General features: G+C 47.4%; 1 protein-coding gene across 1 annotated transcript; it reads left to right on the top strand.

The window, feature by feature from the left end:
* Positions 1-1,443: 1,443 nt before the first annotated feature.
* On the top strand, positions 1,444-15,791 carry elac2 (elaC ribonuclease Z 2). Its single transcript, XM_064316296.1, has 21 exons — positions 1,444-1,989; positions 2,104-2,154; positions 2,259-2,329; positions 3,007-3,071; positions 3,231-3,288; positions 3,507-3,575; positions 4,315-4,550; positions 6,311-6,612; positions 7,017-7,115; positions 7,233-7,371; positions 7,591-7,676; positions 9,123-9,317; positions 9,527-9,637; positions 10,076-10,226; positions 10,591-10,629; positions 11,872-11,981; positions 12,261-12,360; positions 12,798-12,918; positions 13,255-13,333; positions 13,631-13,775; positions 15,056-15,791. The coding sequence occupies exons 1-21, from the start codon at positions 1,646-1,648 to the stop codon at positions 15,326-15,328; spliced, it is 2,844 nt and encodes a 947-aa protein (XP_064172366.1). The 5' UTR covers positions 1,444-1,645; the 3' UTR covers positions 15,329-15,791.
* The last annotated feature ends 315 nt before the right edge of the window (positions 15,792-16,106 follow it).

Raw genomic sequence — 16,106 nt, 5'->3', positions numbered from 1 at the left:
GGTGTTCAGAAATGTCTCTGGACGTCTGTCAACTGGGCCTGTGTTGATGAAGAGTATGTGTGATGTAGGGGTCATCCCTGATCCCCTAACCTTCAGTCATTGTGAGGTAAAATGAAACCAATCCTAGGAATCCTGTTCATAGATTCTTTGTGAATACAGTCCGTGGCCTTTGATTGGCTGCAAGGCCAATCAATGTTGTAGTGTAGACCAATGAGAGATGAGTGCTGGGAGCAACAAAAAAGATGGTGGTCTTCTGGTTCAATGCTGTGTAATATCAGTGCTCTTTGTATTAGTTTCTCATCCTTATTACTGAGCTTAACATATTGTCTCATTGGTCAGCGTATCTATGCAGAATGGAAAGGAAGTAAAAAATAGTTTTTTTGTAGCATTCCCAAGGAGTACAGGGTGGGCACTAATCTCTTATTTCTGTCTGCTGAAGGGAAAGGGTTCTCATAATGATTCCCTGCTGGCAATACTCTTTAAATATATGATACAGGATGGTACTGACAAGCAAAATAACGGCCGGATACTTTTCCATTTTGTTTTATAGGACAGTTGGCCGAAAGCTGACTTTGAAAATTTTTAAAATTTATTTCTTTCTTTCTATACCGAGGTTTGTGATTAAACATTAACCTACACCAGAGGAAATGCTTGGTAAGTTGCGCTTAATTTTAAAGCAGCTGTTTCCCAGAACTTCTCTTGTTTTCAGGCATTACTTCCTGGCACCATGTAGACTATGCGTATGCAACTGCACATTCTCTAAATAGCTACAGACCAGACCTTCATAATTTATATAGACTATAGTTACAGATTGCATTGTATATGCATAGCAGATTACAGCACAGATGGTGAATGCTGGCGTAACACCATCATGTTGGTATATTTCTTTTTGGTTTGAACGCTATCCCATTTAGCATAAATATGGATGTATTCGTTCTGTGATTATGCTCTTATATGAACACACTTGTATTACACACAGCCATCGATGCAGCCTGGTTATTAAATAGCATTTAAACAGAAACAGATATTCCTTTAGCAAGACACAAAGTGTTGAAAATGTTTTCTCAGAAATTAATTCTGTACTGACCTTTGATTTAAATTCAAAGCTAAAACTTTGGAGTGTTACTTTTTTAGTCTTGATTTCAGGTTTATTTCTACGACCTCTAATTCGTTTATTATCTTAAGTGAGTTTTTTAAAATAATAATAATAATACTTATTATTATAATAAACTGTTTCCTCCATCGCCAAGCGTGTATATGGACACGCCCACGTTTACAATGCAAGCGAAACTTGTGCAGTGATTTTGAGGGGCCGTGTCCGAATGAGCTTACTTGCCTTCTATTGAGTAGGCCTATACAAGTTGCATATACTCAAGTAAACTCATTCAGACCAATGAACTACATGAGCACTTATACAATTCTGATTCGGACACGGCCAGTGACTTGCGCAGTGTGTAGCTTACGTCATCTCCCTGCGCCGGAAAAACTGCAAAGAAATGTCACGTTTTTACCTTCAGAACTAGACAGCGAACTATCCCACAACAAATGCTTAGTATTTATGATATTAAATGGAAGATGTTAGCTAGCTATGTACTGTGATATTGAACACTTTAACAGGCAACCATAGCTACACTTCATTGCCTGAATGTTTATTACGAAAGGAGCACAATTCAAGTTAAAGTCGATTGCGTGGTTATTAAGTCATCAAGTCGTTGGTAATTCTCGGTGCTCTTCAAACATATGGATTAAGAATATTCCCCCACGGACAGCTTTCCAACTTTTGCGGAATATGGCATCTAATGATAGTGGCAATCAGAAAACAAATGTGAAGAAACCTAGACCCCCCAAAGAGATGCTTCGACACGTGAAAACTAGAGAGCAAAGGAAAAATGTGGACTTGCACGGGCCGTCGACCGTCTACGTACAAGTCATTGGAGCAGGTAGCCGTGGCAACGGAGCATCCCTCTACGTCTTCTCCGAATACAATCGGTAAGTAGTAGCTTAGCTTACTTTCGCCGTTTTTCAAGCCCTGTACTGCGAATGCTCTGAGATTGTATGAGCATTCTTCCAGTTGATAATAAGTGCAAAACCATGTATCCACAGGTATCTATTCAACTGTGGCGAAGGAACTCAGCGTCTGATGCAAGAGCACAAGTAAGTTAAGTGAAAGCAGTAAGTTAAGACGCAGTTGGTGGGCGATGGATTGGACTGGAGGAGTTTGCTGTGCTGACGCCCAATTTTATGTTTTCGTCGTTCAGAGTAAAGGCGGCGCGTCTGGACAATATCTTCCTCACTAGAATGAGCTGGGAGAATGTTGGGGGTTTGTCGGGTAAGAGCGCCACACGATCAGCTTGGAAGGAAACAACATTTGGCACATTTAACTTGGAGCTTGTGGCTAGCAGATGAAGACAGAATACGTTCATTACATTATTGTTTTTTTATTGAAAAACTGCTTTGTGCTATACATGAATATTATCGGACTGGGACTGAGCTGTTTAATTTGCATCTGTACTCAGTGACATTGGCAGTGTTAGTGTACGGAAGCTTTGATCACATTGTTGCATAAGACCTGTATAGATTGCTGATTATTCATTTATGTTGTTTGACTCAAGTTCAACTCTCTACTTTCATTCCAACACGTTCAGGTTGGCAAAATACTGAGAATTAATGCTCATAGGGCGCAGATTATCTCATGATGACGAATTTCTGCAATCCCTAGAACAGTTTCATGTCATCAGTCGATTTATATTTTTGTTACTGGTAGCAGTGATGTCGATAGTAAGTGAATGTTTAGACATAATTCTGTAACTGGGACCGCATAAGAAGTGACACGCTGGACCATGATATCCACTCCCAACCATGCTTGTGATTTTTCAAAGTTTTATTTTTTATTTAACCTATATTTAACCAGGAAAAAAACCCCCACATTTAGATGGAAATCTCTTTTGCAGGGCCGACCTGGCCTGTGATAAATCCGCTGCTCAGTGCTTTTATTTTCTGCTGCAGGAATGATACTGACTCTTAAAGACACAGGAGTTCCTGAATGCCTGCTCTCTGGCCCTCCACAGCTGGTGAGCGGCCTTTTCTGTGCAAATTCAGATTACAGCATGTACTTCATTACATTACATTTGTTTGGCAGACGCTTTTATCCAACGCTTTTATTTAAATAAATGAAACACTTTTTCTGAAATGTTGGTCTTTTGAATTTTTTCTTCTGCCTTCCTGTCTAGGAGAAATTTGTGAATGCGATTCGTGCTTTCTCTGGACCATTGGAAGAAATCAAGCTAGGTAGTGTGTCTCAAAAAAAAAAAAAAAAATGTAGCACTTGTGTTATTTGTTGAAAGAAGACGTTGTGCATTTGTATATATTTCTATTTTTCTGGAGGTAAAAGTACCTGCCTTGAATATTTATCACATGCTTATACTTTTTGGGCACTATTGGGCTTTAAAATACCGGGTAATCACTCATTAAAAGGCTGAATTTTCTCATTTGTTTTGTATTCACAGCTGTCAGTCCATACACTGCCCCTCCGCATTCTGATAACACCATGACTGTTAGTCAAGTGCCAATATTCGGTGAGTATGCAAATTACTCTTATTTTTACAGTACCCCCCCCCCCAACCCCACCAAACCAAAAGGCCACAGCTCTGCCCCTGATCTGGCTTTGTTTTTATGCCAGCTGCGGCTGAACGGCAGGCTTACCATGTGACCGTATCAAATCAGAACAAATCAAATTTATTTATAAAGCATGTTTAAATACAACCCACGTTGCCCAAAGTGCTGTACAGGCAGGTAAAATCACAGAGTAAGAACAAATCACAGAATAAAAACCGAAACACAGAGTAAAAATCACAGAGTAAAAAGCGTCAAAACACACGTACAGGCACAAATCTACAGATCGCAGGCATAGGCGCACTGAAATCACATCAGGAAGATCCAAACGCTACAGAATAAAAGTATGTTTTCAGCCTGGACTTGAAGAAATCAATGGAGGGGGCAGATCTAATTGGGGGGATGGTGTATGACCGTGTGACCTTGTGACCGTATGACCATATGACTGTGTGACTACATGACCATATAACCATATGACCTTGTGACTGTGTGACCTTGTGACCGTATGACCATGTGACTGTGTGACCTTGTGACCGTATGACCATGTGACTGTGTGACCTTGTGACCGTATGACCATGTGACCATGTGATTGTGTGACCGTGTGACCATGTGACTGTGTGACCTTGTGACCGTATGACCATGTGACCTTGTGACCATATGACCTTGTGACCGCATGACCGTGCGCTTTTCTCCCTCTGTCAGCCACGCTGAAAGGGAACGCAGAGCCCCACAGCTCCGGGCCACGCAGTCCCAGCTGCAGTCCCAGCCACTCCCCCCAGGGGGAGCTCACGAGGCCGACAGACGAGGCTGGCGGGTCAGCTGATGGCAGGGAGGAGAGAGCGGGGAGCCCTGGTAAGTGCTCCGTGTGTTGTCGTGGTTACGGTACTCTGTTTATGACCCTGGAAATCTTGGGCAGAAATTCTCTGTGGGACACTGCAGTTACTTTGATACTTTGATGGAGAAAGATGTGAAATAATGCACAGAGTGGCCTTCTGCTTAGCAGTTGTATGCAGATTAATTCAGTGAGACTGAAGGCCCTGGGATGATCTGGCACACCTTACCAGTTAAACCCTACCAATGAACCCTTCTAATGCTGTGTGACATCACGTGCTGAATGAGGAGTCGCTCTTAAGTGAACTCACTTCTAATGTTTGATGTCACAACAAAAACTCTGGTGTCGCTGAAGCAGACCGGAGTTCGAACAACCCACACTTAAATTTTGAAAAAACATTTTGAAAAACCTGCACTTCAAAGGGGTTAAGTGCTATGATTGTTCTGGTGTTTGCTCTTCAGGTTGTGCAGTAGCAGGCGACCAGTAGCAGGAGCCTCTGTTGGTGGTTGCCGTTGCGGCTGTTAAGTGCATGTGTAACACGGTCATATCAGGCGTTTCGAACAACCCAACACACCTGTAAAGTTTAACATAGCAGGCTGACCAAAGATTGTTAGCTCAGTAAGTTTTTTTTAACTTTTTTTGCAGAGCTTTATCCGTAAGAGGGGTTTCTTAGGGTGTTAAGTCCAGTATAAGCTGGGGCTTGTGCCAGTGTAAGCAGGGCTTGTTTTAGCTCCAGTGTAAGCAGGGCTTGTTTTAGTCCCAGTGTAAGCAGGGGCTTGTTTTAGTCCCAGTGTATGCAGGGCTTGTTTTAGTCCCAGTGTAAGCAGGGGCTTGTTTTAGTCCCAGTGTATGCAGGGCTTGTTTTAGTCCCAGTGTAAGCAGGGCTTGTTTTGGTCCCAGTGTAAGCAGGGGCTTGTATTAGTCCCAGTGTAAGCAGGGCTTGTTTTAGCTCCAGTGTATGCAGGGCTTGTTTTAGTCCCAGTGTAAGCAGGGGCTTGTTGTCAGGAGGAGTGGCTGTTAGTCAGTGTAAGCGGGGCTTTTAGCCAGTGTAGCAGGGCTGTTTTAGCCCACTGTAGCAGGGTTTTGTCCATAGCAGGGGCTAGTCCCAGTGTAGCAGGGCTTTAGTGCGTACAGTGGCTGTTAGCCAGTCGGGCTGTGTGCTTGAAGAGGGACTGAGGTGAGAAGAGGGCTGTTTGCTCCACGTGTAAGCAGAGCTGTTTACTCTGCACACTGTACCATGAAAGCGGGGCTTTACCCGTGAGCACGTACCAGTGTAGCAGGCTGAGCAGTGTAACGGCGTCACCCGTAAGCCAGCTTTACCACAGTGTACACTTGAGCCCAGTTACAGCGGGGCTGTTTAGCCACTGTCGCAGTGCTATCCAGTGTACACTGTGTAGATCTCGTGATGCCAGTGAACTGTGAGCACAGCTGTTACTCACCTCGCGGCATTGACGCAGTAGGTCAGGAACTGCACTACAGCACAGCTTTACACTGCGCACACCACACAGCACACCGCACAGCACAGCTTTACACTGCGCACACCACACAGCACACCGCACAGCACAGCTTTACACTGCGACAGACAGCCGTTACAGCACAGCGCTTTATACGTACAGAACACACTGGCCGTACAGCACAGCTTTATACTGCGCACACCGTACAGCACAGCTTTACACTGCACACACAGTACAGCACAGCTTTACACTGCGCACAGTACAGCCGTTACATGCACCACAGTAACAACAGCTTTACACAGTCGCCATACCTGTGACGACAGCACAGCTTTACACTGCACACACAGTACAGCACAGCTTTACACTGTGCACACCGTAACAGCACAGTTTTACACCTCACACACAGTAATAGCACACAGTATACTGGACATTCTTTAGAGAAGTGGCTGAAGGCATCGAGCACGTGGCTGAACCTGTTGGTTCTGGTGACAGTTGTCGTGGTGACAGTTGTCGTGTTGTGGGGCCTTTCAGATCTGAGCCTGATGGTTGTGGTGACGTCGGTTGTCACGGTGACGGTTGTCGTGTTGTGGGGACTTTTCAGATCCGCCCGGAAGACGTGTGCACTCCCACCGATCCCGGGCCCGTCTTCCTCGTGGTGGAGTGTCCTTCCGAGGAGTTCGTCCGGCCGCTCTGCACCAATGAGGTCCTCCGCAGGTAATGCAGTCCACCAATCCCTGTTCAGCAGCCCACCTCCTGCACCAATCAGCTTTCAGTAGGGAACACTGTACCCTTCACTGAATACTGGATTAGTGGAGAAACCAAAATATAACATCAAGACACAGCCAGGTAGCGTGGGAAAACCGTCCAGGCTCTGCCAGGGCAACTGTATTAATGTGTTCATATTTAATGAGTGAGTAAAACAACAACAGCAGTCACTTGCATGGGAAAGTGCCAAACAGCGCAAGCGTTGAACTGTGAATGTGATATTGTATCAAGATATCCTGTCAGTGGTAACGCATGCGAACAGCCACCTTATATTTGGTGCTATTTAAACCTGGACAAATGGATAAATAGGTAAATCTGGCCACGGTGTTGACGATGTTTCTGCTGATCTGCAGGTATCAGACTGGCAGATCTGAAGACTCTGCAGCCTTAGTGGTTCACATGACCCCCGAGCCCGTGCTGGAAACCGACGCCTACAAGAGCTGGATGGAGAGGTACAGTACGAACGTGCCCGCAACGATCCTCCATTTTACGCAAGTGACCTCTGACCTCTCCTCTCACAGAGGCACCCGCCCACTTTTTGGCTGATGGCTTTTGATGTGTTCCGACAGGTTCCCGCCCGGCACCGAGCATTTGGTTCTGAACGAGCACGCCTGCACCGTGCACAACCTCAGGAGCCGCAAGCTTCAGACCCAACTCAATCTGATCCACCCGGAGATCTTCCCCGAGCTGAAGAGCTATGCTACACAGGTACACCGGGGCCGGGGCAGAGCTATCATGCTCTGCATGGCTGAAAGTATGTGAGTTTGTAGGCAAACTGAGCGCTAGGTACACTTTAGTGTTAGGTGAAAATGTTGAACATTGTTCTGGTCATTATGTTATGTCATGTTACGTCATGTTGTGTCATGTTACGTCATTGTTATGTCATGTTTGTGTATTAAGTCATTGGCTCTCTCTCCTTTCCTGCAGGGCAAACAGGCTGCCCTGCATGTACCCAACGTGAGAGCTGAATGCCTCCTGAAATACCAGCTCAGACCCAAGTTTGAGTGGCAGAGGTGGGTGATGTCCCAGAGCGTGCTCGCACGCGCCTCCTAGTGGTCCTCCGGTTAATGTGATGCATCGCATCCTAGTGCCGTCATACACAAGCCATTGTAAGTGTTTGTCTGTGTAATAGGTGTGGTGTTTGAAATGAGATTCCTTTGAAGACACTTCCTCGGAATCGTTGTTCATATGTTTAAACGCATCACCAGTGCCTTTGAATTCAGAGTTTCCCCACTTGTATGACTGTGGTGTGAAATTCAGTGTGACGCCAGTGCTTATTGGCTGCATCCTGTTTGCCACAAAATGACATTGGCCTGGAAGGCCTGTTTTGGCTGTTTAAAGGCCTGTTATTCGGTCTTAGAGGATCAGACTGTCAGGCCAAACTGAACTGCCACACTGATCTTTCCTTGTGGCTTTGTGAAAGACAAGAAAATGATAAACTTGCTCTATGATCTTCACTACTTAATTATGAATTATGAATTGCGTTTCTCTAGATTAGTGGTTCCCAAACTCGATCCTGGGTGTCCCCTGTGTATGCGCTCCCAGAAGTTTTTTTTTACAAGCTGTTAATTTTACTTGCAATTGTAATTAAGTGCTTTTCATTTTTAAATATAATATTTACCCTCAATAATTGCTTTGCACATTGATTCATTTCAGTCTTTAATTGTACCAGTTGTACCTTTTGGCTTTTTTAAATGTAATTATTTGCAATAAGTACAATGTGAACATGTGACTTTTGTTCTTAATGGCACGCACAGCTATTTCTGACATAATGAGACTCTTAAGGTTTAGAGGGTAAGAAATCCCTCTAAACATGAAAAGTACCTAATTAAGACAAATTAACATTCTGGGATTGCAATTGTGGTTGGGACAGAAAGCAGCGTACACAGTGTTCCCCCAGGACCGTGTTTGGGAACCACTGCTCTGAAGAATTAAAGTAATCTAAGGCGAGGCTGTATGCATAATTTGGTTTTGCGTTTCCGGCTCAGAGGGGTTTGGAATTGCACGCGGGTGGGTTTAATCTGGGGCAGCGTACTGTAAGGCTGACTGTGTGATGAAGTGGCTTCGGCACACGTTCTGTCCCAGAACGCACCAGGAAATCAATTTCAGTTAAAGCCGCTCCATTATGTAGGATTGAAGTCCATTATCTCCTGCTACACTTCAGTGTGCGCTTTTACGACATTGCACTTCAGCCTCTGAGAGTTCCTCTGGTGATTACAGGCCTGCTTTTTTTGGTTGCAGTTGGAATACGCTTTTATGAATTATTAATAAATACCTAATATTTCCTCATTAATGCCAAAAATGTACATTGGACAATTACTTCACATGTACAGATGCACATAGTCTCTGCTAGCCCTTTCAGGTGAGAAAGTACCTGAAAACCTTTCTGCTTGTTTGTTCATGTCCATATTGATAGAAGCTCCAACACGTGACCTTTGACCTCTGTTGCCTGTCCACAGAGACGCCATCCTCTCCTGTGATGCGTCTGACTTTGTCAGAGAAGCAGAGGAGCTCCCGGGCTTCCTGCGGGAGGTGGAGGAGTGCAACCAGAACCTCACGGATAGTGAGGCCCGGACAGGTCAGTACCGTTTAACGGATCTCACAGATAGTGTGGTCAGGACAGGTAAGTACAGACCTCACAGGTATGGAGGTCAGCACCATTAGGGGAGGGTAGAAAAGGAGGAGCACAGTCAACTTCATTCTGTGTCTGTAAGGTTAGACAGTAGTTCGGTTTGTTTGTGACTACTGTCTACTTTAATCTGAGAATGCAGACATTACAGGTAGTAGGGATTAGTGGTTCGTAATATGTGGCAACGTGTGAACATGTGTCGAAGCGTGTGCGGTGTGCGGTGTGCTCTGGCAGGGGCAGTGAGCAGGACCCAGAGTGGTGGTTTACTGTAGGAACAGTAGTCTTCGCCCTCCCCATGAAGATCCGGAGAGCGTCAGTGTACACACTGACAGTATATCAGGACAGGTGAGCATTCTGTACCTCATCCTCTTAACTAAAAATGCCGCCAACATCTGTGTGGTTGTGTTTTTGTGTGTGGTGTGTGTGTGTGGTGTGCTTCTGTGTGCCTCACCATCCCGAGGGGTTTGAACAGGCTGTGTAGTCGCGTGTGTCAGTGTGGTTTGTACTTCTCTTATGGATGTGTGTGTGTGTGTGTGTGGTTGATTTCCTTCTGTGTGTGTGTGGTGTGTGAGTTTGTATCCTCTTACTGAGCCACTGTGTGTGTGTGTGTGTGTGTTCTGCTTGGTGTGTGTGTGTGGTGTTTGATTGTTCTGTGTGTGTGTGTGTAGTGTGTGTGTGCTTGTTGTGTGTGTGTAGTCTGTGTGTGGTTGTTCTGTGTGTGGTGTGTGTGATATTTATGTGTGTGTGGTGTTTTTTGGGGTTTTTCCTGTTGAATTGACCTCACTCTTCTCTCAGTCCCACACAGTCTGTGCTGCTGGACTGCGGCGAGGGCACCTTTGGGCAGCTGTGTCGTCACTATGGCAACAAGGTGGACGAGGTCCTGACCAAGCTGTCCACGGTCTTCGTCTCCCACCTGCACGCGGACCACCACACGGTGAGCCTCGCTGCGGTCGCTCGCGGTCGTTCGAAGGACGCGGTCGTCGTTCGCGGTCATTTCGAATTTCGAACGTTATTTTTGAATCTCTTCAAGTTAGCCCTGCTCTGCCGCGTCGTGGCGCTAAGGCATTGTGACATCACGCAGGAACGCGCGCGGCTCCACTGCCCGACAGCTCCGCACTTAATTTACCGCCGTTTCCCGCCCCGCCGCCGTGTCGTCTGGGGGAACAGGCGCGCCCTTTGGGGTGCTAAATTCACTCAGGCGGTCTGAGCGAAGTCATCAGAGCTCCCGGCGACGCCGTGGCTCTTAGCAGTCGGTTCCGCGGCAGTGATTGTTTCTCGTTTTGTGTTTTTTCTCGTAGGGGCTGCTGAACGTTCTGCTTCAGCGGGAGAAGGCCCTGGTGAGTGATCCTTCAGCCGTCTGTGTCGCCCGCAGCGCTAGCTTTCTCAGCGCGGGTTTTTAAACGGCTCAAAAAAGCCGCAACTGACCAGTTTCTTGCAGTTTACAAACAGTTTGTCAACGCAGCACCCTCATCAGTGGTGATGTAAATGGAAAAAAGCGCTGACTTAGCAGCAGTGGCATTTCTAGAATGAAGTATGTATGTAAGTCACATTCATTTGTTTTTACCTATTTTTAACCAAAGGAATAATTCCCCATCTTTCAAACTGTTTTCACCTCATCTGCTCCTTATGAAATAATTGTATTTTTCCAGTTCCATGTGAAATGATTTATTAAAATCGACAGCACGGTCTACTGTGCCAACACCGCCTCTATTGCATACCCAATAATTCCAGCAACTGCTCAAGTCCTGCCTCCCAGTTAGCACAGGAGGTAGAAGAATGCTTCTCTGAACCTGACGACATTCTGGACTGCAGAAACGAATCATCTATCACCTATTATTATATTATATTATATTATATTATATTATATTATATTATATTATATTATATTATATTATATTATATTATATTATATTATATTATATTATATTTACACAACATTCTACATCCATTTATGCAGCTGGATATACACTGAAGCAACGCAGGTTAAGCACCTTGCTCAAGGGTACGACGGCAGTGTACCTAGCTGGGCTATTGAACCTGTGACCTTCAGGTTACAAGACCAACTCCCTACCCATTATACTACACTGCCACCCCTGCTCTACCCAACCCCGCACACTGTAGCCCCAGACGTCCTGGGTGGCTACCGTGACTGCTGTTTAGCTAATTGCACTTAATGAGTCTCAGCTGGCCGGTTGCCAAACGACTTTAAAAAGCTGCTCGTCTGTGTAAATATTTTCGATGATGAAATTATGTTTTGATTCTCTGATCAGATTTAATTAGAATCTGTTCAGTTTAAACGAAAGGCCAAATTCCAAGATGGGGCCTAAGTCTGAACGATCATATTTTGTTTGTAGGAGGCATTTAGTAACCCGAGGATTCAGTGAAAGGAGAACTGTGATGATTCAGCCATTTTCTCTCTGTCCTGCTGCCTCTGTCCAGAGTAAATGTTTCTGTATCGCCTCTCCGAATTTAAAACAGGCAAGTAAAGAGTGAAAAGGGCAGGAAGCAGCAGGAGGTCGGATGGTGAGTGTTTAAGGGTGTGTGAAAGTTCACGTGCTGTTTCTTTTTCTCTCTCTCAGAGCAGCGAGGGGAAGCCCTTCACCCCTATTTACCTGGTGGCCCCAGTGCAGATCCAGTCCTGGTTGCACCAGTATAATGACCACTGCCAGGAGATCATGCACCACATCAAGTGAGTGTCCTGACAGCCCCCCCCCCCCCCCCAAAAAAAAGAAACTGGTCAGACGTGTTTCTTACTGAACCCTGAGGTTTTAAATAGCTGCTGGGGCTTTGAGGGGTTTAAATCTTGAGCTGAGTTGGTTAAATTTGGATTCGGGAGTAAAACTGTGGCTGCTCCTGAGTTTTGGGCTTGCCGTTTTGGTTCAGGAGGAAATTGGGTGTCGTTGGGAGTCAGGATTTATGGTTGACCTGGATTTATGGCTGAACCGCACTCCCTTCTGCTTCCTGTCAGCCTCGTGCCTGCCTGGCTCCTGACAGAGGGGGTGGAGGTTCACAAAAACAAGACTAAGGCTGCCATCCAATCAATGCTCAGGAAATCTGACTTGGAAAAGGTATGCGTGCCGTGCTCTTGGGAAATAAGGTAGAATGCCGGTGGAACTGTGTGTAAGTACGCTTCTGGAAAATGCAGGGGTGGGCGTGCAGCTAGCCTCGCTGGTCTATATTTGCATGCATAGAAATGGAGAATGCGTTGCAAGATGCTAAACTGCTAATAAACCAATGCTGTCCCTTTATGGTGTGAGATCACAAGTATGTGATTAGATTCTTCTTAACTGAGCATTCTAATGCTGATGTCACAATCACTACTGGCGACTGAAAGCAACGTTCTGGAGTTCTAGAACACTGACTTAGGACTTTTGAACGTGTTCATGAATGCAAAGGCCTTTTTGCCTTTTGGGGTGCGAATGTTCTGATTGGCTTTCTGCGTGGAAAAGGAGGGAGTGCATCACGTATAACTGCAGCAGCGCTGGTTTCTCTCCCTCCCCCCCAGTTCCAGACGTGTGTGGTGCGTCACTGCAAGAACGCCTTCGCCTGCAGCCTGACGCACCGGTCCGGGTGGAAGCTGGTGTTCTCCGGCGACACCATGCCCTGCGACGCCCTGGTGCACATGGGTGCGTGCCGCCGGCGTGCGCGTTCCTTCACGCGATGGAAACCAAAAACGAACAAAAAAACATCTAGTTAAGGCAGTGAAAACACTGATGGGCCCTTCGCTTTGCTTTTTTTTTGTTGTGAATTATGACAAATTGTTTCAAAGACTTGCTCATTGCAAATGATTTTTTTTTTGATACATTATGAAATGGACGCGGTGAGATTCAGGCACGTGTGTGCGTGCGTGTGTGTGTGGGAATTGTGTGTGTGTGTGTGAGAGAGTGTGTGTGTGTGTGCGCACGCGTGTGTGTGTGTCTGTGTGCGTTTGTGTTATGTATTTTCTGTATTTGTTTTTGCAGGGAAAAATGCCTCATTGCTTATTCATGAGGCAACTCTGGAGGATGGCTTGGAAGAAGAGGCTGAGGAGAAGAGACACAGGTGAGTAACCCGGTCAGTCCAAACACCTGAGGAGAGAACAAAACAGCACTGTTACCGATCAGTGTTACCGAAGCACAGTCTCACACACACACACACACACTCTCTCTCTCTCTCTCTCTCTCTCTCCACACACACACACACCACACACAACACACACTCTCTCACACACACCACCTCTCCTCTCTCCACACACATCTCTCTCTCTCTCTCTCCCTCACACACACACACACTCTCTCTCTCTCTCTCTCTCTCACACACACACACACACACACTCTCAGACTGGTTTTCTCTTCGCAGTACGACGTCTCAGGCGATTGGGATTGGGGTGAAGATGCAGGCTGAGTTCATCATGCTGAACCACTTCAGCCAGCGCTACGCCAAGATCCCGCTCTTCAGCGCTGACTTCAGCGACAGGGTGGGCATCGCCTTCGACCACATGAGGGTGAGTGACCTCACAGCCGCTCCAGAACGTTCCGCTCTCCGTCTCTCCGCTCCGGAACCGTTCCGCTCTGTGTCTCTCCGCTCCGGAACCGTTCCGCTCTGTGTCTCTCCGCTCCGGAACCGTTCCACTCTCTGTGTCTCTCCGCTCCGGAACCGTTCCACTCTCTGTGTCTCTCCGCTCCGGCTTCCCTCTCGCTCTCCGCTCCGGAACCGTTCACTCTCTGTGTCTCTCCGCCCCGACGTTCCATCTCTGTGTCTCTCCGCTCGGAACGTTTCCACTCTCTGTGTTCTCCGCTCCAGAGCGTTCCACTCTCTGTTCTCTCCGCTCCGAGACCGTTCCGCTCTGTGTCTCTCCGCTCCGGAACCATTCCCCTCTGTGTCTCTCCGCTCCGGAACCGTTCCACTCTCTGTGTCTCTCCGCTCCGGAACCGTTCTGCTCTCTGTCTCTCCGCTCCGGAACCGTTCCGCTCTCTGTCTCTCCACTCCGGAACCGTTCCGCTCTGTGTCTCTCCGCTCCGGAACCGTTCCGCTCTCTGTCTCTCCGGTCCAGAACATTCCGATCTGTGTCTCTCCGCTCCGGAACGTTCCGCTCTCCGTCTCTCCGCTCCAGAACGTTCCGCTCTCTGTCTCTCTGCTCCAGAACCGTTCTGCTCTCTGTCTCTCCGCTCCGGAACGTTCTGCTCTCTGTCTCTCCGCTCTGGAACGTTTCGCTGTCAGGCTCTCTGCTCTGGAACCGTTCCTCTCTCTCTCTCTCTCTCTCCACTCTGGAACGGTTCTGCACGGTCACGTTCGTAAAGCACGAGGTCATCTGACTACAGGCCTGTCGGCAGGCCTTCCCCCGCTGTTTCTAAAAGAGCGAATCGCAGCCGCTGTGGATGAGCGCCTGAACCGTTCAGCGGAAGTCTCGCTGAAGTGTGTAAACACAGTGCCGTACGGGATTCGAACCTGCACACCCCACCACGCTCCTGCACGCCCGTCAGGCTGGAGTGGAGCTCCTTCATGGGGCAGTCACATGGTCCCCTGCATGAGGGGGTGCAGGCAGGCCTGGGGCCAGGCGAGTCCGCGGCTGTTTTTGGGCCGCGTCCTCCTGAGGCTGCAGAGGGGCTCGCGACGCAGCTACGCAGCCTGAGGAGTTAAAGACCCGCTGTTCCCCAATCGGCTCCCCAAGCCCCGCCCACTTCCAAAACGCCCCTTTGAATGTGTGCCCCGCCCCTCGGCTTGCCGTTTTTTGGCGAGGGCGGAGACGACCACTCACCGCTCCCCCCCCCCGCGTCTCCCCAGGTGCGCCCGTCAGACCTGCGGGTCCTGCCCAAGCTGACCCCGCCCCTGAAGGCGCTGTTCGCGCAGGAGATCGAGGAGATGGAGGAGCGGAGGGAGAGGAGGGGGCTCAGGCTGATGAGGGAGGCTGCCCTGGAGGTGCCTGTCAACGGCCAGGGAGCGGCGGGCGTGGCCGGACAGGGCGTGGCCACCGAACGGGCGCGCGAAGCGTCGAATAAACGGGAGCCGGAGGAAGAAGCGGAGCAGGAAAACAGCAAGAGACGGAAAGCCAGCTGAGTCGGAGTGGTGTGGGGTGGGGGGGGGCGGGGTTAGGGGGGGTGGGGTGGCGGGGTTAGGTTGGGTTGTGGGGAGGGGGTTAGGGGGTACGGGCTACTGTACTATGGGGGCGCCGCTGTACCTTAACTTTCAGAACTCTCAGAATCTGTTGAGTGACCCATGCCATGTGATCTCATTAATTATTTAAATGAAAAAAGATTATGGGATTATTTTGTATTTTACACGACCGGTGTGGAGGAGTCTTTTGTTGGTACAGAGTCCCTCTGTACCCTGGGATGTGTGACTACTGAGGTCTTTACACCAGGAATGCAGGATGAATTATTTTGGTTGTTTGAAGTGGCTGCTGGAAAATTTCCGATTTGCTGGTTTGCTTTTAGTTGCTTGTTAATAAAGCTTTATTTATTAAATTTTCTTCCTTCACAAAATTGTGTTTCGAATTGAGCAAATAAATACTGGGACATAACGCTGTTTTTCTCCTTTATTTATTCTTTCTGAGTTTTTACTCATTTATGATCTCCTTTTACAAAATTAGTTTAGTTTTTCAGTGATTGTCAGATAATTAGGATCCGATTATGCTGTAATTCACGACAGTATATATTGTATAAAAGTAGGCGTAAAAGGACAAAGTATTGCTATGGAAATATCTCTTTACAGTAATGGTGGTCGAGTGAAAAGGAACACGACATTTTGTCGATGATTGTGACACTGCCTGCCTGTTACTGCTGCTATAACAGCGTTCTGATCTAATCTGGCTTTCCGCGCAGGCGCGCACGGCGGT

This window comes from Anguilla rostrata, chromosome 17 (genome assembly GCF_018555375.3).
Source record: "Anguilla rostrata isolate EN2019 chromosome 17, ASM1855537v3, whole genome shotgun sequence".
NCBI classification, from domain to species: domain Eukaryota; kingdom Metazoa; phylum Chordata; class Actinopteri; order Anguilliformes; family Anguillidae; genus Anguilla; species Anguilla rostrata.
Note: the sequence above shows the minus strand (reverse complement) of the source record. Positions and strands in the feature narration are given on the sequence as shown.